General features: G+C 57.1%; 2 protein-coding genes across 2 annotated transcripts; one reads left to right on the top strand and one right to left on the bottom strand.

The window, feature by feature from the left end:
- Positions 1–240: 240 nt before the first annotated feature.
- SIX5 (SIX homeobox 5) lies at positions 241–4447 on the top strand. Its single transcript, XM_047710278.1, is given in 4 exon segments — positions 241–1131; positions 2101–2608; positions 2611–2914; positions 3115–4447. Coding segments are annotated over 4 exon segments (2232 nt in total). The 5' UTR covers positions 241–328; the 3' UTR covers positions 3732–4447.
- Positions 4448–4884: 437 nt separating this feature from the next.
- On the bottom strand, positions 4885–25547 carry MEIOSIN (meiosis initiator). Its single transcript, XM_047709363.1, is given in 19 exon segments — positions 4885–5117; positions 5653–5742; positions 6450–6592; positions 6594–6623; positions 6626–6663; positions 6666–6681; positions 6765–6833; positions 6835–6896; positions 6899–6937; positions 7669–7746; positions 8085–8240; positions 8907–9007; positions 9804–9912; positions 10867–11112; positions 11940–12074; positions 13409–13520; positions 17875–17965; positions 23956–24026; positions 25309–25547. Coding segments are annotated over 18 exon segments (1755 nt in total). The 5' UTR covers positions 25309–25547; the 3' UTR covers positions 4885–4948.
- Between the last annotated feature and the right edge of the window lie 805 nt (positions 25548–26352).

Raw genomic sequence — 26352 nt, 5'->3', positions numbered from 1 at the left:
CTTCTCCGTTGTCCCGATGGGGAAACTGAGGCCCTGAGCCTGAGGCACACGCGGGGGGAGGCAAAAAAGCGCGGCCTGAGGCGGAGGGAAAACAAAAGGAGAATCACGGACAGACGGGGAGGGAGGCGGGCACTCACACAGACACTGGGACCGAGACCCAAGTGGAAAGCTGGGCCTGGCATTGCTGGGGGAGACGCGGGGTCGGCGCGGGGGAGAAGATCGGGAAGCGCGAAGGGGAGGGCGGAAAGGGGGGACGGGCTGGGGAGGGGGTTGGGGAAAGCCCGAGGGAGGAGGAGAAGGAGGGAGGAACTTCCCAAAGTTGCAAAACATGGCTACCTTGCCTGCGGAGCCGAGCGCGGGGCCGGCGGCCGGGGGGGAGGCGGTGGCGGCGGCGGCGGCGACCGAAGAAGAGGAGGAGGAAGCGCGCCAGCTCCTGCAGACTTTGCAGGCGGCCGAGGGTGAGGCGGCGGCCGCGGCCGGGGCCGGGGCGGGCGAAGCGGCGTCGGGAGCGGAGGGCCCGGGATCCCCGGGCGTCCCCGGGTCGCTCCCCGAGGCCGCTGCCGAGCCGCCCACGGGCCTCCGCTTCTCGCCGGAGCAGGTGGCGTGCGTTTGCGAGGCGCTGCTACAGGCGGGCCACGCCGGCCGCTTGAGCCGCTTCCTGGGCGCACTGCCCCCGGCCGAGCGCCTACGTGGCAGCGATCCGGTGCTGCGCGCTCGGGCCCTGGTGGCTTTCCAGCGGGGAGAGTACGCCGAGCTCTACCGGCTGCTCGAGAGCCGCCCCTTCCCCGCCGCCCACCACGCCTTTCTGCAGGACCTCTACCTGCGCGCGCGCTACCACGAGGCCGAGCGGGCCCGCGGCCGCGCGCTGGGCGCAGTGGACAAGTACCGTCTGCGCAAGAAGTTCCCGCTTCCCAAGACCATATGGGACGGCGAGGAGACCGTCTACTGCTTCAAGGAGCGCTCCCGCGCCGCGCTCAAGGCCTGCTATCGCGGCAACCGCTACCCTACGCCGGACGAGAAGCGCCGCCTGGCCACGCTCACCGGCCTCTCGCTCACGCAGGTCAGCAACTGGTTCAAGAACCGGCGACAGCGCGATCGGACCGGGGGCGGCGGCGGCGCGCCTTGCAAGAGGTGAGGGGAACCCGGGCGGCGCAAGTCCTGCTTTCCCGGGGACGTGGTACCCACCGGCCTCCCTCTCCCCCATGCCCATGGCCGGAGTCAGCGCGCCGAGCTCCTGGGACACCTCCTGCTCACACCGTCAGGTGCCCCCCCCTCCCCAGGGCGCGGGGAATACGTGTGGACGGAACAGGCATACGGCCCCGGCCCTGCCCCCGACCCCGCTGCTCCTGTCGCGGAGGTTGGGAGACCTCAACCCTCTGCACCACCCGGAGCTCCGTCCCCAGTCCCATCCGCGTTCGTGGCTGGGGGGAGGCAGTGAGAAAATGGGGGGCTGTGGAAAGGGGGACCGGCCCTTGTCTACCCACCCCGCACGGGCCTTTCCCTGGCTGTGTCTTTTCCTCACCCCCCCACCCCCCTCTCGGGGCCCAAACAGCGTGGTCCGTCGTCTGTCTTTGTTGTGAAACGTGAACCTTCCCCAGCTCCGGTTTCCCTGTAACCCAAGCCCTTCCCCTCCCACCCTGCGCGCCGGCCTCTCACTCCCTTTTCTGACGCCCGGCAGGGGTTGGGGCGGGGGAGAGGCCCCGGGACGTGAGCAGGCTGCTGCCTCTCCACTCCGGGAAGACGCTGGGCTGCTTTCAGCCCGACCCAGGGGACCCAGGGGACGCTGTGCTGCCCAGTGCTCAGCCTCTGGGGCCCGGAGGCCAAGGGGCTGGGAGAGGAGGGCCTCCTCCCTCCGATGGGGCCAGCTTTAGCTTTTATGGAGAGGTATCAATGCTGGACTTGCAGAGGCTCCGTCCTTGGGGGTCCTTGAGTGGTCTCAGGAGGTGTTATAGTCCACCCTCCCGCTTTCTGCTGCAAAAGTTTGGGCTGGGGCAAGGTGGGGAGGGTGCAGTCTGCCGGCGCCCCTGCAGGCGTCTTGCTGGCGGCCAGTGGGGAAACGGGGCGTCCAGGGCTTCAGCTCACAGCCCTTTCTCTGGCCAGCGAGTCTGACGGGAACCCCACCACCGAGGACGAGTCCAGCCGCAGTCCCGAGGACCTGGAGAGGGGGGCGGCTCCGGTGCTTGCAGAGGCCCCAGCCCAGGGCTCTATATTTCTGGCCGGGGCCGCCCCTCCCGCGCCCTGCCCCGCCTCCTCCTCCATCCTGGTGAACGGGAGCTTCCTGGCCGCCGGCAGCTCTCCCGCGGTGCTCCTCAACGGCAGCCCGGTCATCATCAACAGCCTGGCCCTGGGGGAGGCCTCCAGCCTGGGCCCCCTGCTGCTCACGGGTGGCAGTGGCGCCCCTCCACCGCAGCAGCCCGCGCCCCAGGGGGCCAGCGAGGGCAAGACCTCCCTAGTCCTGGACCCTCAGACCGGGGAGGTGCGGCTAGAGGAGGCTCAGCCCGAGGCCGACACCGCTGAGACCAAGGAAGCCCAGGTGGCTGCCTCCGGGCCGGCTGGAGAGGAGGCTGCTGGGCCTCTGCCCCAGGTGGTGCCCGGCCCCCCCACCGGCCGCCCCCCTTTCCTCTGCCCCCAGGACCCGTGCCCTCTGTGGCTTCTCCGCAGGTGGTGCCCCTTTCCCCACCCCCTGGGTACCCTGCAGGCCTGGGCCCCACATCCCCACTGCTGAATCTGCCCCAGGTGGTGCCCACCTCGCAGGTGGTGACCCTGCCCCAGGCTGTGGGGCCGCTGCAGCTGTTAGCCGCTGGGCCAGGCAGCCCCGTGAAGGTGGCAGCCGCCGCGAGCCCTGCCAACGTGCACCTGATAAACTCCGGGGTGGGCGTGACGGCCCTGCAGCTGCCCTCGGCCACTGCCCCAGGTACCTCCCGCCTTGCTGATGTGGGGGCGGGGAGGCTGGGAGGTTGGGCAGCCCATCCCTGGCACAACCCGAACCTCCAGAGCCAGTCGGCTGGCCTGAGGCTCCGGCCATGCAGACACAGCCCCCCGACCCCGATCTCCCTGCGGGCCCTGTGGAACACCAGCTTCACCCCGCGCCTGGCCCATCTCTCATCCCCACAGGAAACTTTCTCCTGGCCAACCCCGTGTCCGGCAGCCCCATCGTGACGGGTGTGGCCGTGCAGCAGGGCAAGATCATCCTCACGGCCACCTTCCCCACCAGCATGCTGGTCTCCCAGGTCCTGCCGCCTGCCCCCAGCCTGGCCCTGCCCCTGAAGCCAGACCCGGCCATCTCACTGCCCGAGGGAGCCCTACCGGTGGCCCCCAGCCCCGCGCTCTCGGACATCCATGCCCTGGGCCCACTGTCTGCACCGCAGCCGCCACCACCGCCTGTCCCTGCTGCCGCCGCCGCTACCAGCCTGCCCTTCTCCCCAGATTCCTCCGGCCTCCTGCCTGGCTTCCCGGCGCCCCCGCCCGAAGGGCTCATGCTGTCACCCGCAGCCATGCCCATCTGGCCCGCGGGACTGGAACTGAGCACAGGCCCGGAAGGGCTGCTGGAAGCCGAGAAAGGGCTGGGGACACAGGCCTCCCACACCGTGCTGAGGCTGCCAGACCCCGACCCCGAGGGTCTGCTCCTGGGGTCCACGGCAGGCGGTGAGGCCGACGAGGGGCTGGAAGCCGAGCCCAAGGTTCTGACCCAGCTGCAGTCGGTGCCTGTGGAAGAGCCTCTGGAGCTGTGAACCCCCCCACGCAGCCCCCCGGGCCTCATCGCCTCTGCTGCCAATGGTGCTCGAGATCCAGGACCGCCTGGGCCGAGGGGCTGCTCACACACCATCGCTGTGAGCCCAAGATTCTACCCACGGCGTCCACCCCCGTCCCAGGCTGCGTAACCTCTCCGAGCCCTGGAGGTGCCAGGGGGACTCGCCCCTGTCCGCTCCCGTCCAGGAACACCGTCCTCTGGATCGGGGCCCTCTGTTACAGCCCTCTCCTTGCTCTGTGTGCCCAGATACGCATGGAGGTTTGGGGGTCCTGACTTGGGGCTGCCACCCCCAACCTGGTACTAGCTGTGAGCCGAAAGCTCGGCCACGTGGCTGATTTCCAGCCCCCTGAGCTCTCCCCCTGTCACTCCCTCAAACACTATTAATAGCTCCGCTGACGTCCAGTGTTCTCAGAACCACTTGGAGTCGGAGGGTGGAGGCCGGGCGGTCCTGTGCCCCACACCGATGGAGCCTCGGGGCTGGGCCCTTCCTGCTGAGAAGGGAGGCAGGTGCTGGGAGGCCTGGGGAAGACCCCCTCCCCGGACTAGAGCCCTCATTCTCACATCCGGCCCCAGACCAAAGATCCCTTCACCCCTGGGGCAACCCTGACCCCTGTATCTAGTTTGTATCAAATCTTTATTTTTCTAGGACATGTTACGCCTCCATTTCAATTAAAATAAAGTTAACAGACAACTAGACCCTCCAGAGGTGTGAGCTACCTTCTGCGTTACTTGCCCGAAGGAAACACTGAGCCAGAAAAAAGCCTGACCTGAGATTCTGGTTTTCTGGCCACCTCGGGGCCAGAGGTGGAGGTCAGCTCCTCGAGGCCGCTTGGGAAGGTGTGCTTTCGCCAGGGCAGGCCCTGGGGCCTCCAGATGGTGCAGGAGGAGCCCCCACCCAGGGAGGAAGCAGGGGACCAAAGGAGCCTGCCTTTCTTTCTTGCTGGTAACAAGGTCCCACTTTATTTTGTTGCAAACAATAAATAATCTATAAATAGAACAGGGGACGGAGGAGTGGGTGAGGTAAGAACAGGGTTGAAACCACCGGGTCCTGGGGTGGCCGGCGGAAGGGCAGAGCGAGCCCCTTGTCCCGTAAACCGCACCTTAACTGCCTTTCACTCAAGGCTCCCCTCCTCCCACCCCGCGGCTCTGGGAGGGGTGAGGCCCAGGAGGGAGGAGGGGTGCAGCAGGGTTACCCTCTCAGTGGTGCTGAGGGGGCAGCAGAGGGGCCAGGTCTGGGGAACGGTGGGCCTTCTCCGCCAGCAGCTGGTAGAAGGGCTTGGGGGTCCCCCAGTCCTCGTCCTCGCTGCTGGAGCTATCCTGCTTCACGATCCGGTTGTGCTGGAGGCTAAACCTGCGGGCTTTGATGCTGGGGGAGAAGGGGCCACTGGCGGTCACGCCTTCCCTGCCCCCCGGGGCGGCCGTCTCCCCCCACCACCACCCCAGAGCCCAGAGGCCCCCGTCTGTACAGGGGGGCCGGGCCCCACGCTCCTGTGAGATCTGTTAAGAAGTGCGCACGTGGGCTGTGTGTCTCAGGGGCCAATGAGAGAGGAGCAGGTGGCAGCTCTGAGCAGGTGTGGGGAGGAAGAAGGGGGGCGGGGAGGGGAGTGGGAGTAACAGGGAAATAAGACCCGGCGGTGTCCTGCTCTGAGAAACTTCCCGTAGCAGGAAGGGCAAAGGGGGTCTAAACCTAGAATTGGGCTATTTGCCCTTCTAAGCTCCCCAGGTCGAGCTCCCGACCTCTGTCACCCCCAACTATCTCATAAGAGTGGCAACACCCAAGTCTCCCACCCCAACAATAAACTCCAACCTGTTTCCAATACCATGAAAATCAGAGCAGGTGACCAGAGCCCGGGGGCCCCGCTGCCCACCCCCCCCCCGCCCCCTAGGCAGGGGCTCCTCACCAGTATGGTCTCCGCTCCTGCTGGGTCATCACCCGCCACAGCTGGGCCAGCTCCTTGGTGGCGGCCGTGGAAGCGGTCCCGGGACAGGCTCTGTGACAGGAGGGAGGAGGTGAGGAGAGGGCAGTCCGTTCGGGCAAAGGCTGCCCGTCTGGCCACAGGAGGCTCCCCTGTCCTCTCAGGGCCTCGGTTTCCCCGCCTGAGAACTCGGATCTTTTCTACCCATTTTGGCCTGTAGGGCCTCAGGATACACCCTCTGGAGCCCGGGTGTCAAAGAAGGGAGCTGGACGGACGGGTTGTCGGGAAGGGGACACTGAATCTCGGGACCCGGAGGGGACCCCTGTCTTCCAGTCCGGACACCAACTCTTCAGGTCTTGCCCGACCTATCAAGTCAGCCCCAAGAACTTTGGCGGGAGACGAGGAGCTCTCCTCCCCCAGGGTCGCTGGACCCAAGCCCTGGGGGTGACCCTTCACCAACCCCACCCCACGTGCTTGAGGACAAAGCCAACCCAGAAGAGCAGGGCAGAGAGACGGGCCCATGGCCAGGCGCCATGGTCTGAGCCCCTGGGCCCAGCCCCCCCGAAGGCCGTCGACGTCCTCCCCTCTCAGGCTATCGGAGCCGCTTTCCTTTTTCCTTAAGTCTGAGTGGGTTTTGTTGCGTATAATTCTCGGGGCTGACCAATGCAAGGGGACCAGGTAAGATGCTGGGGGACCAAGCTCTTGGTGGGGGCGGCGGGGGGGGGCGGGCGGTGACAGTGAAGGTTGGGCCCCACCCAGGGCCCAGAGGGACCCTCACCCACCGGATATACTGCTTCCGGTTCATCCTGCAGAACATGATAAAGCCGTTGACGCACTTTTTCTTCGTCTGGGTCGGGCAGGGGGCTTTCTTGTTTTCCTTGGGCTTCGAGGGGCCCTTCCTGACCTTCCTCCCAGCCACAGGCAAGGCTGGCGGCCCGCCGCGTGGGAGTCCACGTGTTAGTTCCCCGTCCTCGTCGCTGGAGGACGGCGGGCCCTTGGGTTGGCCTGAGCGTCCTGGTCGGGGTCGTGGGGGTTGGGGAGGTGAGCGTGGGCAGGAGGCGGGGGACCCACCTGGCCACCAGCTGTCCCGCCCTCACCTTCTGCCGCCTCCACACTGACTCCGCCTCCGAGCCCTCCCAGCTGGAGCTGGAGCTGGAGCCTGACCAGCGCCTTGCTGTTCTCGCTCAGCGACAGGTAGCAGTGGTCCAGCGACACGGAGGACTGGCAAGGCTGTGGGAGTCCGCGGGGTCTTCGGGGGCGCTGGGGGCGTCTCCTGGTGGGTGAAGGGGAAAGACGAGAGACGTGTGGGGAGACCACAGCGTCCCTTCATGTCCCCACTCACCGGTCACCAGAGCTCGAATTTAAGACAACCTCGTCAAACAGCCCCTGGACGTCCATGCAAGTGTCCCTAGGGCCCCCACAATGGGTCGGCGGGGACGGGGGGGCGTGGCTGGGGCTCAGGGCTCACTGCCCTCCTCCCTGTTCCGGGCCAGTAGCTCTTAATATCACCGGGTCAGCAGCCGTGACGTCCCCGTCAAGTGGTAACTTCTCTGAGCACCAAGTTCACCTAGAGTGCGGGGGTCACGCCACATGCCTCATGGGGCGGAGAAGCACCCAGCACCCTGCCCAGCGCCTCCTCAGAGCTCTGCCGAGAGGGGCTATTTTTGTTTCTGCCGCAGATTCAGGCCCTGGTTGGAGGAGCTGGTGGAGGTGGAGGCCCATTCGTGTCGGGACCCGAGCTGGGGCTGCCCCTTGGTCCGCTGGGCGGTGAGCCCCCCGGGGGGAGGGCAGCGGCGACAGGTGAGCCCCGGGAGGGAGGCTCTTTGCCACTGAGCGTTTCTGGGCTCATTCTGCTGTTTTCAGTGAGTGTCTGGAAGGACGAGCAGACGGACAGTGAGCGGGTCGGGGTGGGGGGAAGGCGTGCCCGCCCGCTCGCAGGGACAGGGGAGAGTCCATGAAGCAGGAAAGCAGTGTGTGTGGAACGAAGGGCGGACCGGCTGCCTACCTCGTCCTGGAGTGCCTCAAGCACGCCTTCAGTAGGCAAAGACTCGGCATCCAGGAACACGTCCTCGAAGAGAGCTGTCAGGGAGGGAGAGCGGGCAGTGGCTGGAGCAGAAAGGCCTCCCTCCTGCTGGCCCAGGTGGCCCCAGTGCCCTTCTCCAGGTCTCTGCTTTGGGATCTCCTGTCCCAGGACCAAATTTGGCTCATGAGCCAGCGCCCCTGGGTCACCTCCATGCTGAGCAGAGGGGGTGGGTCCCTGACATGTGCTCCAGGAGCCTCCCCCTCACGGTGCTGGCCTGGGGCTGCCTCCGCCCACCCCAGGGCACCAGGACGGCTGAGCCAGGGCGGCACACTTGGGGGTATCATTCATATGTTCCTGAATAGACCAAGCATCGGGTCCGGCCCCAGGAGCTCACCTTGGGTCAGGAACTCCGTGCCATCCCCCAGGATCTGCTCTGGAGGCAGCTTTCCTGGGGAGCTGAAGAGGGAGGGGCTGAGTCCTAGGATTGCACTCGGGTGGCCTGACACGGTTGCAGTTGTGATCTGGGGAAGCCCTAAGGCCAGCGGGCTCCCTGGAAAGGAAGCATCAGGCTTGAGGACGTGTCAGAAATGACTGTCTCGGGCACCTGGGTGGCTCAGTGGGTTAAGCTGCTGCCTTTGGCTCGGGTCATGATCTCAGGGTCCTGGGATCGAGCCCCGCATCGGGTTCTCTGCTCAGCAGGGAGACGGCTTCCCTCTCTCTCTGTCTACCTCAATATTACTGTGATCTCTCTCTGTCAAATAATAAACAAAATTAAAAGAAAAAAGAATGACTGTCTCTCCCAGCAGCGCAGTGGTGGCATTGAGATGGTGTTAGATGCGGCGGAAGGGTGACTCTGTGGACCACTCATTTTGAGGGCTTTGTAAAGGAAAAGAAGAGACGTGATGCCTGGCGTCACGTCAAGGACGAATGAAGACAGAAAAATCAGTGTCTGCTCTGCTACATCTGACATACTGACTGTAGCTCCCTGGAGCTCTGTGTTAAGAAAGATTCTGAGGCAGCGTCTGGGCTCCACAGAAGGAGTGATGGTTGGCCAGCACCGTCTGCGGCGGCGACGGCCAGCCGCTCACACAGCCCTGTGCTAGGCACACCTCGAGTCCCTGTCCTTCTTTCCTCCCACCACAGGGCTGCTCAGAGGGAAGTGAGCAGGAAAGGCCCCACACCAGCCTACAAGGAGGAGACAAGGAATTTCAGTCACCAGGGGGGCTGCCCTCCGGGGTCCAGGCAGGAAGCCAAGGGTCAGCATCTGGGGACTCCTTGTCCAGATCCTCACTGGAATCGTAGAACACCAGCTTCTGCCTGCGAGAGATGGCATTCGAGAGGCAGACCGGGAGCCCTGGGCCAGGAACTGCTCTATGGCCCCAGGCCCAGCCGTTACCCCCAGCGTGTCTTGGTGTGGCCTGCTGGGGTTGCTCTGTGCTGGCTGCTGGGAGGGGGGTGCTGGGGGGGCGGTGGAAAGCTCAGCTGAGACGCCTGCCCTCAAGGGGGTTCGGGCTGGGGAGGAGAGGCACAGGCTAGGGGTTGCAGGGCTGTGACGGGCCGTGTTCCAGGAGGACCACACTGAGCTCAGCCTGAAGGGTGGAGGTCTTCTTGGGGGACGAGGGAGACAGGCTTGCCAGGAAGAGGGATCAGGGGGAAAATTCCGGAGGGCACAAGGCCATGGCTCCCGAGGAGCGGCGAAGCTGTGATGGTGTTTCAGGTCAGGTGGGGTTGGGGCAGGGGAGGGGGCTGTCAAGATGAGTCGGGGCCAGAGAAGCTCTCGGGTGCTGACTGAGGTACGGGGGCTCCATCCCACGGGCATGAAGGGAGGCCTAAAAGCCATGAACTGACGTGACCGAGGTCCGGGGCTAGAAAAGACACTCTGGCAGCTAGGGAGGACAGGCTGGAGGGGTGACACCGGAGGCAGGGAGGCCAGTAGGGGGACCACAGCCCTGGGCCAGCAGCCCCAAAGCTAGGCTCTGCTGGTCCTGTGGTACCCTCTCCGCAGACACCGGCGCCGATGTCCATTGACCTCATTTCTCACCACCCACCCCTCAGTCATGCCAGACTGGACCCCCCCAGCCTCCCCCACTCAGAGCCTTTGGGGTTCCCTTACCTGGGACAGGGCTGGGTCCTGTTGAGAAAGTGGATCCGCTCAGCCCCTTGCTGGGCCTTGAAGGCTTGGTAGAGCCCATCACCCTGGGCACTGGCTCGGCAACAGCACCCTGGGGGGAAGGGAGGGCAAGTCAGGATGCTTACTCCTGTGGCTGGAATGAATCCTGATACCCGGATGGAGAGGAGCCCCGGTCTGCCACGGCCTCTCTCTCTCACATCCTTGAAAGACCTTGGGCTGCGGGGCCTCTGCATGAGACTATGGGGTGCTCTGAATGACCCCATCGGTTTCTGGAACCCCACATCCCTCTCAGAAGCTATCAGGGAGCTCAAATCCTGAATACTGTCGAGGAAGCTGACGAGAGCAAACAAGTACGGGGAGCTCGCCCTGCTGGCACGGTTTGGGGCTGTTTGTATACGAGTCAGTAGCCCTTGGCCAGAGGGTACCGTGATTACGCCTATTTTACAGCTAAGCAAACTGAGACCCTGAGATACCAAATAACTCCCCCGAGGTCACACAACTAGCGGAAAAGCCGAAAAGCCCTCCCTTTCCAGGTGGGGCGGGTGCTTCCTCTGGGCCCCCACGGCCTGCTGGGCGACCGCGGGAAGCCTGGGTCTCTCTGCTCCTTCACTGGACTGTGGCAGCAGTACTGGCACATGGCCTCGCCCCGAGACGCCCGGGAAGCAGGGACCAGACGAACAGATGGGGGCAGGATGGCTCAGGGCCTCCCTCGCCCGCCAGCTACCCCCATCTCACTCGGTGCTCTACTGGGTGCATCACCACGCCTTTTCAAGGTGGCCCAGGGATGGGAGTCACAGGAGCCATTGCCTGTCTTCCCCCGGTTCTGTGACCCACAGCCTCGCACCAGAGCCACGATGACGCTGCAGCACCCTGCCACCCACAACGGGACCTAAAAGGAGGATGGTGACGATGGGAAGGAGGCCCAAGACAGCGTCCCTTTTGCCTACGGCGGAGGCCCCAGCTACTGGGCCCAGGCTGGGGACGCTGCGGGTGCCTGCCAAGGAGTGGAGAAGGGACCAAGTTAACGGCGAGGGAAGACAGCGACCTGAGCAGTCACAATGGCTGCTGTTCTCAGCCATGTCCAGCAGCGTCAGCTGGGACCGTCCTCCCTTCCTGTCACCTTGAGGCAGCGATGATGCAACTTTGGGGTGACAGCAGGAGCTGGCATGTCTTGAAGGGGTGGCAGTCCCCCCCATGTTCCTTCCTTGCTGCTCTGGAGACAGGGCCACCCACTTCTTGAGCTTGTCCAGGCCCAGACAGCGGCGTGGGTTCTGGGCCCGGCTCTGGCGTTCTGGGGGAGCAGAGAGACGAGCGTCAGAGGGGGCAGCACATGGCTGGGGAGGAGGGCCTCTTTGCTCTGGGCCCCACCGGGCCTGGTCGCTCACCAGCCCTTCCCTGGTAAGCCTGGATCCTCAGCAAGAGATCACCTCAGCCGAGGCTCCCTGCCCCTGCCCACACGTTCGAGTCATCTTGGGAGCTCTGGGAAAGATACTGATGCCCAGGTTGCACCCCAGGCCCCTGGAACGTGACTTTCTGGGTGTGAGGCTCAGGCATAGGCATTTTTCACAGTCCCCTGGATGATTCAGGAGGTACGCAGCCAGGACTGGAAAGCACTGATTAGGTACAACTCCCATTTTAAAGATGGGGCAACTGAGGCCTACAGAAGCGAAGGGACACATGGCGAGTTAGCAGCAGGGCGGAGGCTGGCCTGGAGATGCTTGCTGTCCACACGTGGGTCCTTTCACCAGCCCGTGCTCCCTGATGCTCTGGCCCGGGACTGATGACAGTAAATGGTAACAGCATCTCCTCTCACGGAGCCCTGACCGGGAGCCTCTCCGCTCAGCGTTGCCGCGGGGTATGCGCGCAGGCTCCCAATCCTGAACACCAGCCTGTGGTCCAGCCCCGGACGCTGAGGCTCAGAGCAGGAGAGCAACCATGCCAGTCCTCAGGGCTAGGGAGAGAGGGACCAAGGCCTGGGACTTTGGACAAAGTAAGTCTCACTGTAAAGCGTGGTCAGGGGCTCTGGGTAGCTGCCTGGGCTGCCCTGGAGTGAGAATGGCTCTGGAGAAGGAACTTCGCTCCCACAGGACCTGGCTTCTTGTTCCGCCTGGCTCATACCTGACAATCCAGTGGGTTTCTTCTTGCGGGGTTTCCGACAGGCTCCCTGAAGACAGGACTTGAGAGAATGCGGGGAACTCGAGGGGGTGGAGTGTCTCCGCCGTGCAGGGCCTGAGCCCCAGTTCCGACCCAGCCCTGGATAGGGCGGAAAAGTCAGGTCAGATGCCCGCACTTCCCAATCGTGGGCAGAGGGCTAAGGGGGCAGACACAGTCCCCAAGATGACTTTACAGATGTGGCAACTGAGCTCCCGGAGGAGCCTGGGCTGGTCTGAGGTCACATTGCCAGGCGGCAGAGGTTCCCTGGCGAAAACTCAGGTTCCCCCAGGGCCATCTGGGGTCCGCCAAGAAGGAAGACAGACTCAAAGCTTTCCCAAATGCTTTCCCCACCATCATCCCATCCCAAACCAATTCCTCCTCCTACTGTCCTCAGGGCAGCAAGGGCTCCACGGTCCATCCTGGCTCACCCAGGGGCCTCTCCATCAGGCCTCTCAGTTCTCCATCCTCAATGTCATCCAAAGGTACCACTTCTGTCCCGAGCCTCACCCTCCATGCGAGACCGGCCTGCCTCCGGTCCAGATCCCTCCTAAAGGCCTCCTCACTGACCTCCCTGACTCGTTTCTCCCTTAATAACCAATTCCGCTCACTAGACACCAGGCATCTCTTTCTTAAAAAATACCTGATCATAGCTTTCCCCGGCTTTTTAAAGTCCTTCGGGAATTCTCACCTTCATCTCCCTCCTTAGCCAAGCCCTGAGCTGTGGAAAATCCACATCTAATTCCGACCCTCCAAAAACTTAACAATGAATAGGCTACTGTTGATGAGAATCCTTACCAATAACACAAACGGGCGATTAGCCTGTATTTTGGATATCCCGTGTTATATACTGTATTCTTACAGTCAAGTAAGCTAGAGAAAAGCAAGGGTTGAAAGCATAAGGAACAGAAAAGACATTTACAGGACTGTACTGGATTTATCTAAGAACCACCGCGTGTAACTTGGGCCCATGCAGCTCAAGCCTGTGTTCTTCCAGGGTCACGCGTACTAGTATCGGCTTCATTGTGCAGTTGAGCAAACTGAGGCACGGGGAGGTTAAGGTCTTAAGACACGCATCTGCGTCAGGATCTGGTTCGCAAGCCTGCACACGTCGAGCTGATGTTACGTGGTCCCTCCGTGCACATGGGCTGCCGGCCTGCCCTAGACATTCCACGCGCGTCTTCCCATGCTGGCGTACTCCTGCTCACGGCGCCTCCTGCCTGCCGGGGCTCCCTCGGGCTACCATCCGCCCTGGCCCATCTCGAGGCCCCAGACACCCTGCTCGGAGTTAACAGCATCAGGCCCTTCTCTCTGTCTCTGTCCGCTCTGCCAGGCTCTGAGATCCCCAGGACTGGGGTTCATCGGTGTCACTTGGTGTCTGATGGCTCTCCCTTGGTGGAGAGCAGACCCTGGGAATGGTGACTGAATTTACTTACCCCGGAGTCCGCCTTCCCTATCGGTGGTGTGGAATTTGAGCAAGGTCTTGGCCACATCAATGCTTCTCTGGAGGTGCTGGATGTAATGCAGGACATGCAGCAGAATCTCCTTCTGCCCCCAAAAGAAAGACAGGGCTAAGCACAGGAATGGGGGCCCAAGACCATGCGAGGCTGTGGGGGACCAGAGACAGAAAGGCTGCAGGAGCCCGTTCCTCAGCCTGATAATCCTTCCAGCGGCAGAGAGATTCCTAGTCTGTTTAGACCTTGCTGCAGCTCAGGAAGAAGTCTGTTGCAGCTAAAGAAACCGAGGCTTAGAGTGCTAGCGTGACTTGCTAAGGTTAGAGAGGAAGTGGCAGAACTGAGATCTGAACTCAGGTCTGCCTGCCTCCTGGCCTAGTTTTTCAACACACACTGGATTCCCACCCCTGGCCCTTTGCACAGGCTGTATTCTCTATCTGCAAAGCCCTCCTCTTCCCTCTTCAGACTCCCACACTAGCTTCTCCTCCCCTGAGCCTTAGCCCAGTGGTCTCCCCTTCCAGAAGCTTTCCCACCTCCCTGAGTCAGATGTCCCTCTCAGCACCCTTGCAATGTCCTGGCCTAATGACCTGTTCATGAGTTATTCTCTCTCATTGACCTTGAACTAGTTTGAGAGTAGAGCCTGTGGCTAAGTGATTTCTGTATCTCGCTCTCCTAGAATCAAGAGGTAGCTTAGCCCCTGATCACTGAAGAATCATCTCCGTAGCATGGAGCACAATGCCTTCTGCCCAGCAGGCCACCAAGTACCAGGTCTGTATCGCAGACACAAAGCTAAATGAGACTTCTACCCACTGAGGGCCAGGGACATAGGGGTGAACCAGACATACCTTTGTTTACCTTCATGGAATTTTTAATCTAGTGAGGACAGCGGCCCTTAATAAACTCATAAGTCATATAGAATTATCAACGGTGCGGCCAACATTATGAATAAGAACGTAACAAGAGTTTCTGAAATTGGACTTGAGTGTCTGGAAAGACCTCCAGCATTTTTTTTTTTTAAAGATTTTATTTATTTGAGGGAGAGAAAGAGCACAATGCGGGGACCAGCAGAGAGAGAGAGAGACAAGCAGACTCCTTGCTGAGCAGGAAGCCTGATGTGGGCTCGATTCCAGAACCCTAGGATCATGCGCTGAGCCAAAGGCAGCTGCTTAACCGACTGAGTCACCAAGGTGCCCAGCATTTATTGTGTTTAAAGATTTATTTATTTTAGAGATGGGGAAGGGGCAGAGGGAGAAAGAGAGAATCCAAGCAGACCCTCCGCTGAGCCTGGAGCCCAACCTGCGGCTCGATCTCACGACCCTGAGATCAGACCTGAGCTGAAACCAAGAGTTGGACGCTTAACCGACTGCGCCACCCAGGGGCCCCCAGGCCTCCAGCATTTAAGCAGAGACCTGAAGAATGACAGGAATTAGGGGCGCCTGGGTGGCTCAGTGGGTTGAAGCCTCTGCCTTTGGCTCAGATCATGATCCCAGGGTCCTGGGATCAAGCCCCACATCGGGCTCTCTGCTCAGCCGGCAGCCTGCTTTCTCCTCTCTCTCCACCCGCCTCTCTGCCTACTTGTGATCTCTGTCAAATAAATAACTAAAATCTTAAAAAAAAAAAAAAAAGAATGACAGGAATTAGCCTGGTGAAGAGGTAAGGAAGAGCACCAGTATTTCTTGGATTGAACTAGATCCCTAGAACATCAATAAAACGGTTAGCAGTAATCTTCCGAACCCTAGGTCAGGAAACATGGTCCCACAAAGGGGCTTGTGTGAAACTTCCATAAACTCGAGTCCCAACGGTCGCTGAAACGATGTGACCTGATCCATGGAAGGGAGCTATAATCTAACTAAGGAATGTGACAGAAGCAGGAGACTTTGGAAGGACCTGGATCCAACCCGCCACTTCCTGGCTGTGTATCGGGAGCAGGCTGTTTTATCTCTTTGAGCCTCAGTTTTCTCATCTGGGCAATGGGAGTGAGGTCATTCAGTGAGGCTCACCGGATTATCTTTAGGACGGAATAAAGGAGCGTGTGTGAAATCGCCCAGCACAGGTCCTGGTACGCTAGTTTCCTAATAAATACTTTGTCGATAATCGAACGAGAGTGCTTTCAAGGTTCTCAAAGGACTAAATGAGGCCCTTTTCTAACTTGGAGAACTGGATGGTGTGTTCACAAGAGCAAATCTTTTATCTCTAACCCCAGGCTTGGCCTGCGATCGGCACTCACGGCACTGAGTGTTCGTAAACTGTCAAGTGATTTGAAATGTGATTAGTAGGAGCGTAAATGTTTTATGCAGAAGGCCATCGGGCATCATCTCAGAGTCCAAGACCAAAGGTTTGGGAAGGTTAGCTTGGGGGCTATGCCAGAGGTTCAGATCCCAGAGACCTTCTGAAGGCAAGATCGACAGGTCCCACGACTGTCTGAGCTGAGGCGATTCATTCATTCGCTCACTCATTCATTCATTCGACAAACACCTGTTGAGTGCTCAGTGACCAAGTGGCTGAGGATGTGGGCCTTTGGAGTGGGACGGATCCGAACCAGCCGTGTCCTTCTGGGCAGCAGGACCCCTCTCCTCGCAGTAGAGAATGGTCAGATAGAGAAGCCACAGGACCACACGGGCCAGGAGGCACTTCGTGAGTCAGGACTGCGAGGAAGGACGCCCCAGACCTAAGCCGCACCCCAAATCTCAAACACAGGAAAGGCAATACTTAATAGCTCAGTTCATTCATGGAGCATCAGACGGAGCACATCACCCAGCCCTGTGACAAGTTGTGGTGATGCCCTCCAGGCAGGTGTGTTGAGGGGGAGCCTGGGGACTGGCAGGGACACACGTTGTCCGTGGAGCAGGAGACCTAGACTGAACCCAAGGAAGGATGAAGGGGGTGGAAGAGGGTCCTTAAGACTTCAGAGGATCAATGGTCACTAAAGCAGCCTGAGGCCTGGAGAGAATTCCACGAGATGTCGTCATGCGGTCATGCATGAAATGTCACCTGTCACTGGAATCTACTGTCACTCCTTCGGGGCTGGGACTGTCTCCCAGTCGTCTCCACCCCTCCACCTCCCAGGAGTGGATCTCAGTATCTATGCACACTACATATGGATGTTTGAGGACAGAGGGGGCCTGCGAACATGTTGCCAAATATGTCAAAGGGGACTCAGCAGGTGTGACTGGAGTGGCCCACTGGGGTCCCAGGGGTCCTTACAAACGGGAGGTAGGAGGATCGAAGGCAGGGAAGGCAAGGTGAGGATGGAGAGAGCCTGGAAGGTGCGCCACTGCTGGCCTTGAAGGGGCCGTGAGCCGAAGAACACAGTCGGCTTCTAGAAGTTGGCAAAGGGAAAGGAGACAGATTCTCCCTGGGAGCCTCCGAGAAGGAGCCTGTGGCCGATTTTGGACCGAGGCCCTCCACACCGTGTGCGAATAAATTCGTGTTGTTTCAAGCAACTGGGTTTGTGGCCCTTTGCTAGAGAGGCCACAGGAAGGTAGGACACAGCGTCGACGGCCACGAGGTGCTTGGAGAATTAACGTGACCTGGTGATCGATGGAAGGTGGGAGGCCCCAAGGAGGTAGGGTTAGGATCTGCACCCAAAGGTCTGGATCTTACCCCAACACCCACTCTTCTGAGCCTCTTGGAAGGCAAGTAGCACGTTCTAGCTGGGGGTCAGTCATTCCTGTGTTCGAATCTTTATTGTCCTGACCACATTCCGAGTTCCCAGGGGATGTGGAGCTCAGGTTCCTTTGCCTCCCCTCGTTGTAACCAGAACAGTTTCTGCCATCCAGCCATCTTTCCAGAACTGGCTGATGAATGAGTGGATACGTGAGGGAATGAGAGGAACTACAGCAAGAAAACAGCACCTTCAGGATCTCTGAGTCCCTTAATAAGTTGTTGCCACTGGCGGGTGCGAGGCGGCAGCTCAGCACGTGTCCCCTGGGGACGCGAAGAGCAGATTTAGCTCTTGCTACCTCGAGGAGATGCCCCAGGACACAGGACAAGGGACTCAGGGAGGGAAGTGACATTTCCTCGAGGACCATCATGGCTAGTGTGTCGTTTGAGCCTCTCAATATCTCTGGGTAGCAGATGTTATTTTTTCTCGGATTACAGCTGAGAAATGGGATGTCTGAGAGGCCGAGAGGCCGAGAGCCCTGCCCAGAGTCCTGCCGTTTCGGGGCTGATGGGCTTGAACCAAGGGCTGTTTGATTCACCAAAGTGATGACCTTTACCTGGCTCCTTGCCCATTTCCCCCCATCCAATTACCCCTGCCCCTTTGCAAGAAAGGATCCCCCAGGCTTCTTGTGATGGGATCACAGAAAGGCCCACGCAAGGCAGGACCATGCCCATCTCGGTGTTGTCACTGCAAGGGTCTGTGTGGGGGCCCCAGGACAAGGGAAGGTTACTGAGGTTTTCAGATCTGCCTCCCACATCTGCCTCCTCTCCCTGCAACCCCATACCTTGGTGAGTTTCTTGGTGCCCGTCTTCAGGGCCACAGGCAACAGCAATGCCAACTCATGGAGTTTGCTGGTGTGATTCTTCCTCTGCCTCCTGTTTGGGGCCAAGAGCTGGTGTTGGTTAGGATGTTGGCACCTGACCCCCAAACCACCCATCTCTGTGTTCCCCAACTCTGAGAGGCTCCCCACCCCACGCCCCCCAGACAGAATCCTGGGCATTGTACGTTCCCATCAGATCTTTCTCATTCCCCTTCCAGTCCCTTCTCTCCAGCCCTAGACCCTGCCCCAGTCCACGTGTAGACGTTCTCCTTGCCTTCCCAGCCTCCCCCCATCCTCCTCCAGTCCATCCTGTCTACAAGTGTCAGGGTGAGCTTTCTGCAACACGGATCTGGCCACAGTTTTCTCATCTGGGCAATGGGACTGAGGATATTCATTGAGGCTCAGAGGTTTAACATAGGACTGAACACACCAGTGTGTGTGCGATCGCCAGCACAGAGCCTGATACTCTAGTTGTCTAGTAAGTGCTTCAAACCTCTCGACGTCATCCCATTATTAAGGACCAAGTTGAAAACCTTAACCCGGCTTATAATGGTCCTCAGGCCCTGGCCCGGCTGACCATTCTGGTCTCAGCCCTTACGGGACAGGGGAGGCACCTCGGCTAAGGGCCCTCAGCCCCTTGCTCATGCATTTCTCTGAGCTCTGCTCCAAGCTGAGAGCTGGGGGGCGGACGGGACAGGCGGGTACTGTGTCTCTAGCATCCAGACAGGGTCTGGCACACCATGGGAACTCAGTGCTTATTTCGTAAATAAATAAATGAGGGCACAACAGAAGCTGACTGCTGGGCGGACACATAACTTCCAGGGTCGAATCCCTGCATTTCTAATGCATAATATACTCTTGCACACGCATAAACCTCCACCTCTCTCTCGGCAGATGGGGACACAAAGACATTGGAGTCTCTCTCCCAGATTCTGCACCATTTGTCACGACTCACACGACTCCTTTGGGAATGCCTGGACACCCCCTCTCTACCATTCCTTGTCTCGCCTCCCTTCAGGGCTCAGTACAATTGCCACCTGCCCCAGGAAGCCTCTGGTGACCTCCTTTGCCTTCCTTCCCTGCTCTGATCAGCTAAAACACGTTTTCACCCGCAGCCTGGCCATGCCCCCAAACACTCCCGTGATTACAGACAGGTGTTTAGTTCCTACTCAAACACAAGCTGACCCTACACTGGACACCAGAGAAGGAGAGGGAAACTACTGTCACTGCCCTGGAGGAGATGGGGGAGCAGGGTGGGAGATGCACTTATCTCCCTAACCAAACCCTGAAGTCCTCAAAGAATCATTCTCATTCACTCATTCACCAATTTCTTATTTTATTTATTTATTTATTTATTTATTTGATTTTATTTTTTAAAGATTCTATTTGAGAGAGAGAGAGAGACAACAAGAGAGGGAACACAAGCAGGGGCAGTGGGAGAGGGAGAAGCGAGCTTCCCGCTGAGCAGGGAGCCTGACAAGGGTCTCGAACCCAGGACCCTAGGATCATGTCCTGAGCCGAAGGCAGATGCCTAATGACTAAGCCACCCAGAAACCCCTACTTTTTAAATTATTTATTTATTTATTTGACAGAGAGAGAGAGAGAGGCACAATGAGAAAGGGAACACAAGCAGGGGGAGCGGGAGAGAGAGAAACAGGCCTCCTGCCAAGCAGAGAGCCCAATGTAGGGCTCAATCCCAGGACCCTGGGATAATGACCTGAGCCAAAGGCAGATGCTTTAACAACTGAGCCACCCAGGCGCCCCTCATTCAGCTATTACTTATTGAGCATCTACGATGGGCTGGGAATAGTGTTAGGTGATAGGGATAAAAGTATAAAAATCAAAATACAGCGCCTTCTAGAGCTCAAAGGACCGTCAGGGGTAAAGTCATTAATCAGATTGTCACACAAACAAACATAAAATTCCATTTAGGACCAGAATGGGCTATATAATTTGCTGGGGAGGGAAGCCTTGCAAATGAAAATGTGGGGCCCCCTTTTTAAAAATTAAGGATTTCAAGGGGATGAGAGCGGGGCATTAAACCAAGCATCGGGCTCTTCTAAACACAGGGCTGTGTAACTGCAGGAATTTGCACGCCCAAAGAGCTGGTCCTGATGGAGACAAAGAAGGCTGCTAGAAACAGGTGGCTTTGATCTAATCTACAACGTTTTCCCTGAGGAAGTAAACCTGGCCGGAACTGGTTCTGAAGGATGAGTGGAAACACATAGGTGAAGATGGAACAAGCACATTTCCGATAGAGGGGACATGTGCAAAGGCCCTGTGGCACGAGGAAGCATGAGAACTCAAAGGAACTAAAGCTGCCCTGTCTGGTGCACAGAAGGCAAGGAGTCTTATGGCGTGAGACAAGGCTGAAAAAGATAGGGGCCAGATGAGGCAAGATCTCAAAGGCTTGTAGTACAGAAGAGTTTTTCCCCTTTATCTGAAGACCAGCAGGAAGCCATTAAAGGGCTTTATGTAGAGGAGGATACCATTCGTGCAACCTCTCGAAAATACCATGAATATATTTGTCAGCTGGATGAAGGAATTAAAAAAAAAAAATCTCTTGTCTCCAGTTACCTCTTGGTAGAAACTATAACTTCGAGGGACAAGGATGTTGGGGTTCCATCTTTGGAGGAAAACTGGGGTAGGCTGACCTCTAACGTCCTGTCTAGCCCTGATATTTACTTTTTGCATACCGCTTCCCTTTTGTTCTAGAAGGACTCCTGGAACCCCCAGCGAGAAACAACGCAGAAAGCAAGGAAGAAAAAAGTGTCTGGTCCTATTTAAGCTCACGGTGTGACCTGACCATGGCTGAGGAAAAGAATTTTGTATCATCTGTAGTCACTGGGTGTTTACTCTGGGTTTTGCAAAGCACTGAGAGCCTTCTGTGTCCAAACACAGAAGGGGAAAAAATTTGGTGGGAGGAAAACAGTGACGACGAGACATCACAAAATCTTGACATCTCCTGGGCAGTAGTCCTGAATAGGTGGGACTTGGGATGTGCTCCCGGGGCCTCTGGGAGCTGGGCACTTCCTCCCAAGACTGCCCTTTTTCTTGCTGGATGGTTTTAGTTTGGGACAAGTTCTTTTCTGTAATTTTCACCCACTAACCCCAGCTCTGCCCTCTGGGTCTTCAGGGAACAGGCCAGCTCCAGCCACACATGTCCTTTTTCTGTTTCTCTAAACTGCCAAGTTTCTTTCTGCCTTAGGGCCTTTCCTATTCCTTCCACCTGGAATGTTCTTTTGCCCTGATTGTTGTATGGCTGGTTTTTCCATTGCCATTCAGCACGGAGCTTAAATGTAACCTCCTTAGCGAGGACTTTCCTGACCAACTGATCTAGCTAAGCATATTCTTGGTCACATCCTCCTATCATTTATCAGAATCTGAAATCTTCTTTCTTTATTATCAACACCAGCAGAGATTTTTGTCTATTTGATTAATGGTTATATCCCAGACTGACTTATCCATTACGTGCAGTAAGCACAGTGCCCATGTCTGGTGCCTCTTTTAAGGGCTCCTGAAAATGTCTTAATTTCATTTTCTTTTTTAAGATTTTAGTTTTAAGTCAGCTCTACACCCAATGTGGGGCTCGAACTCACAACCCAGAGATCAAGAGTCATGTGCTCCACTGCCTGAGTCGGCCAGGTGCCCTAAAAATGTTTTAATTTCTCTTAAAAGCTACGTCAATGTTGTTGTAAACTATAATTTTAAGTATGTTTTTAATGGGGGCGGCTGAGTGGCTCAGTGGATTAAGGCCTCTGCCTTCAGCTCGGGTCATGATCCCAGGGTCCTGGGACTGAGCCCTGTGTTGGTCTCCCTGCTTGGCTGGGAGCCTGCTTCTCCCTCTGCCTCTGCCCTTCCTCCCTGCTTGTGCTCTCTTTCTTTCAAATAAATAAATAAAATCTTTAAACAAACAAACAAACAAACAAACAAAGCTTAAAAAAAAAATGGAGGAAGGGGCCCAAGAAGGAAAAATTGCCTGGGGCCTAAGCAAGTCATATGTGGCCCTGGCTCTATCCTTAGCTCCTAGAATAATGATCAGCACTTAGTAAGTGTTCAACAAAAAATTGTTGATTTTATGAATGCTCTTGTGTTCTGATGGTCTCAGCCTTTGAAATGGCAAATGATTCTAATTCCCGAGTTTCCTCTTCTCTGAGCCAGTCAGCCTAAACTCTCCCTAGTTCTTTTATTTTACAGGAGCTAGAAGAGCCTGTCCAAATTTCTCGTATTAGATATAGGAAAAGCAAGGCCCAGGCCCTAATTTGCTTTGACATGTGCAGAGATTTAAGAGTAAGAGCTGCCCCAAAGTGGGACAAAGCAGGGGGCTATCCCAACAGGCAGCCTCATGGTTGGTCTTAAGCTCCAGCTTTTGAATAAGGCAGACCTGGGTCAGAAACCCAGCTCTGCCATTTGCTGCGTGACTCTGGACACATGTTTTCATTTCTTTGAGGCTGTTTTTAACCCATTGATAGAATAGAAGTGGCCAGAAAGTTTGATCTTGTCTGGAAAGGTCTTGTCTGGAAAGACCTGGCACACTGAGAGTACTTAAAAAATGTTAAAGACAAAGTGGACAGTCGTTTGTCAGAATTTTTTAGGGATAAGGGATGTTGAAGAATGGGGTCGAAGTATTATATTAGCTAACTATGGTTGATAAAGCTGTCGCTTTTGGTTGACAGACATGTCATCCCCCTTGCCTGGTAATACTTTCCTTTGGGGCCACCCCTCCCCGACTCTCCTTCCATGAGGTTCAGAGAGGTCGACCCCAACCTCCCCTTCCACTAGCAGCACAGAACTAAGGTCCAGCTAAGAAGAGTCACAGTGATTGGTTCAGGATTGGGGTCATAACCCAGGTTTGGCCAATCAGAATCAATGCTCCCAGAAAAAGGCCCTCTGCTGTGCCTGTCAGGCTAGCAGGATGTTGCTTTGGAGCTGCTGGGAGCCATCTTGCCCTCACAAAGGGAGAGCCTGCTTGAGGAGGAAGCCAATGTAGGGCAACAGCAGAGCCCAGAGAGGCAGGTTCCTGGCAACATCATTTAATCCTCACCTGGAACCAGCCAACCCTGATGCCTCTGAATTTTTGGATTAAAGGACCCAATGAATCTCCTTTTATGCCTAAGCTGGTTTTAGCTAGGTTTCTGTTCATTGCAACTAAGAGTTTTTATCAATACGATACAACCCCTCCACACACACATCTAGAAAGGGGGGGAAGACCCTCCCCAACACTGTTGGTGACCTCTGGGATTCCAGGAGGAATGGGCAGTGGGATGGGCATTCTTCATTTTATTCATGGTGTTCCTTCTGAGCACAGTACCTAGGTAGAGAATCTGAACAAAGCAGATGCTTAATTTTGGAGTTAATAAATGAATGAATAGGGGTGCCTGGGTGGCTCAGTTGTTAAGCATCTGCCTTTGGCTCAGGTCATGATCCCGGGGTCCTGGGATCGAGCCCTGTGTCGGGCTCCCTGCTCGGGGGTAGGTCTGCTTCTCCCTCTCCCACTCCCCCTGCTTGTGTTCCCTCTCTCACTGTCTCTCTCTGTATCAAATAAATAAATAAAATCTTTTTTTAAAAAATGAATAAAGAGCTGGATGGACAGTAAATCATTCGGGAAGATAGTGAGGATAAGATGAACTTTGGCTCCCTTTTCTTTATCCAGGCTGGGGGTGAGGGCGGGGAATCTGATAGGACCTTCAGTCTCCTATGAACATCCCCTCGTAGGAGATTCCTGACACTTGGTGGTTGCTTGATGGATGAACGAATACACAAATAGAAGAAAGGAAGGCAGGGCATTGACAAAGCTCCAAATGTCACAGCCTGCAAGGCCTCTGAGGTGATCTTTGGCAACCACTTCAGAATTCTCTCATCTTGAAAATGGCGGTAATATTCGCACCTACTTCCTTGTGGAGGTGTAAAGATTAAACGCTATTGTACAAACAAAAGGGCTTAGCAAAGAATCTGACAAACAGTAAGTGCTCAGTAAACGTTATTGTTATTATGCCACCAGAGTGGCCAAAGCCGGAATGGAGATAGGCAGGGATGAGCCCTTACCTGTCACTGGAACCCAGGGAACTGGCTCTGGGCCATCCAAGGGAATACAAGTGTCTGCTGGAACCCCACATCTGCAAAGAGGGAAAAAGAAAGAATTATTACTGTGACCTCTGAGATTCCAGGAGGAATGGGCCACATGGTGGTAGCCTTCATTTTCCCTATGTTGTTCCTTTGAGCACTCAGAGATCCCTGGAGTCCCCCACCACCCCCCACAAATATGGGCCCAGAGACCAAATTCAAACCCCCAAACTCTAAACTGAAGTCCATGAATACCAAGTTGTAAATCTGGGCCAAGTTGTGATCTGCACCTAAAACTAAAAGCAGCAAATTCCCAAACTTTAACTTCAGAGTTTGGGTCTTAATAGTGAGATGTCAGACCATCAGTGAAAACTGGTTTGAGATCTCTAAACTGCGATGTTAGGACACCGAAACTACGACTTTAAACTCCCACAGTGAGGATGTCCTCCCAAACCTAAAAACCCTCAACTCTAATACTGAGATACTCTAGACCCCCAAACTGTCCACTTCTGAACTCCAAAGGCAACCCACTCCCAATCCCATTAAGACCATAGACCACAAACTTTAACAGAGAACCCAAACCCTAAAGAAACCCAAGCCCCCCCCAAAGCAAACGACAGTCTCCCAAATTGACCTCAGATCCAAAAGCAAAGAACTCTAGATGGTCGGATGGTCACTTCAGACCATCCGATTGTGACCCCCCCCAACCCTACAGTTGAGATCTCACATGTGAGTCCCAAAATTGAAGGCCCAAACTCAACGTGGGGACTCCAGGCCCTAAAATTTAATCCTCAAAGTCCCAAATTGTGACTCCAGACCCTAACTCTCGTACCTCATACTCTATACTGAGATTGTGGACGCTGAGTCTATACTGAGGCTTCAAACCTCCCAAATCAGACCCCAGGCCCCCAAATGATACTTCAGAATTCAAAACTAAGAGTTCCAGATCCTAAAATCAGGATCTTCAGATTCCAACAGGAAAACTTCCAGTCACAAACCCCAACACCTTCAGATTCCAATACTAGTTGTATCTAGATACAAAGCCAGAGACCCCACAGCTTGTGACCCCCAAAACCCCAACACTATTCAGACAGAGCCTTCCCTGTCTCAAACTTGAGCCTGGATCCCAAAACCTAGGCCCAGCCTCAAATCCAAACTCCAGCTCAGCTGCCCCCGGCCTGCCTCGCTCCGAGCACCCCGGCATGCCTGCCTTCCTGTCCCCCTGAAACTCCCGGAGGGAGACCGCGACCACAGAGTGCTGCTCCTGAGCGGACCCCAGGCTCCCCTCTGGCGAGCTGTCCCCTGCCCCGTTCCCGGACGGCCTCCAGCACCCGCCTCAGGACGTGCAAAATGGCGTGAGGCCCCCCTTCTGGTTTCACGCCAGCTCCACACTCAGGAGCCTGATCAGACAGTGTCTCGCGCCTGTCCCGGGAGGCTGGCCGCGCGCGCGAGCCCCAGGCCGGCCCCGGCCACTGCGTTCCCCACCCGGCCGTGGGGTGGGCGCGAATCCCCTTGGAATGAGGCTCCTTGCGGGTGGCCTGTGGAGGGGAGCAAAAGTGAGCTCCTGAGGCCAGGCCACGCCCCCACCAGTTCCCGCCAAGGTGTGCTGGGCGCGAGACTGGAGAGGGGAAACGGCAGGGTGCAAGTGGCCGTGCGCAAGCGCGCCTGGAGAAGGGCCCTGGCTTCTAGCTCAGCACGAGCTTGGCCTCGCGCCTCCTGACAAAGCCTTTGCTGGAGCGCGCCAAAGTGCCGACCAATCAGCCCTCAGCCAGCTCCCCGCCTTTTCAGCCGGCCACGCCCCCGCCTAGCCCCGCCCCCACCCCACCGCTCCTGCCGACCAGGGCTCGGGGATCCTAATGAGGAGGCGGGGTCTCCCCAACTGCCAGTTCTTAGGAGGAAAGAGAGATTTGGTCAGTCTCCTTTCTGGCCCTCTTGCCCCCTTCCCTCTTCAGTGCATATCTAATGAGGGCCTACCTTGTGCCAAGGATCATGCTGGAAGTTGACAATTCACCGCGGGCTTCCCAGTGCAGTCGGGAAGGCTCACAGACCTTAAGAACCTAGTGAAGCAGGGTCTTTACATTAAAGAGCCATAAGTTAAGAAAAGATTCAAAGAGGAGGGCCATTGGATTGGCCCTTAGCAGCAGGTGCCCTCACGACGATCTATGTTCCTTGATAGAGCAAATGCTCTGTTTTCGAAAGCTCTTTCTCAGGGCCAATGAGGGAGGACTGGGAAATACAGCTTAATGGGAAGCGATCTACCGACTTAGTGGAGAGTAGAGGCCCTCACGCCCAACACACTTCAGTTCAAATCACTTTCTTGCTGTGTTGCCGTGGAGAAGAGGTTTCATCTCTTTTTGCCTTAACTTTTACAAGTTTGGG

The sequence above is a fragment of the Lutra lutra genome, chromosome 17 (assembly GCF_902655055.1).
Source record: "Lutra lutra chromosome 17, mLutLut1.2, whole genome shotgun sequence".
In the NCBI taxonomy this organism is placed as follows: domain Eukaryota; kingdom Metazoa; phylum Chordata; class Mammalia; order Carnivora; family Mustelidae; genus Lutra; species Lutra lutra.
Note: the sequence above shows the minus strand (reverse complement) of the source record. Positions and strands in the feature narration are given on the sequence as shown.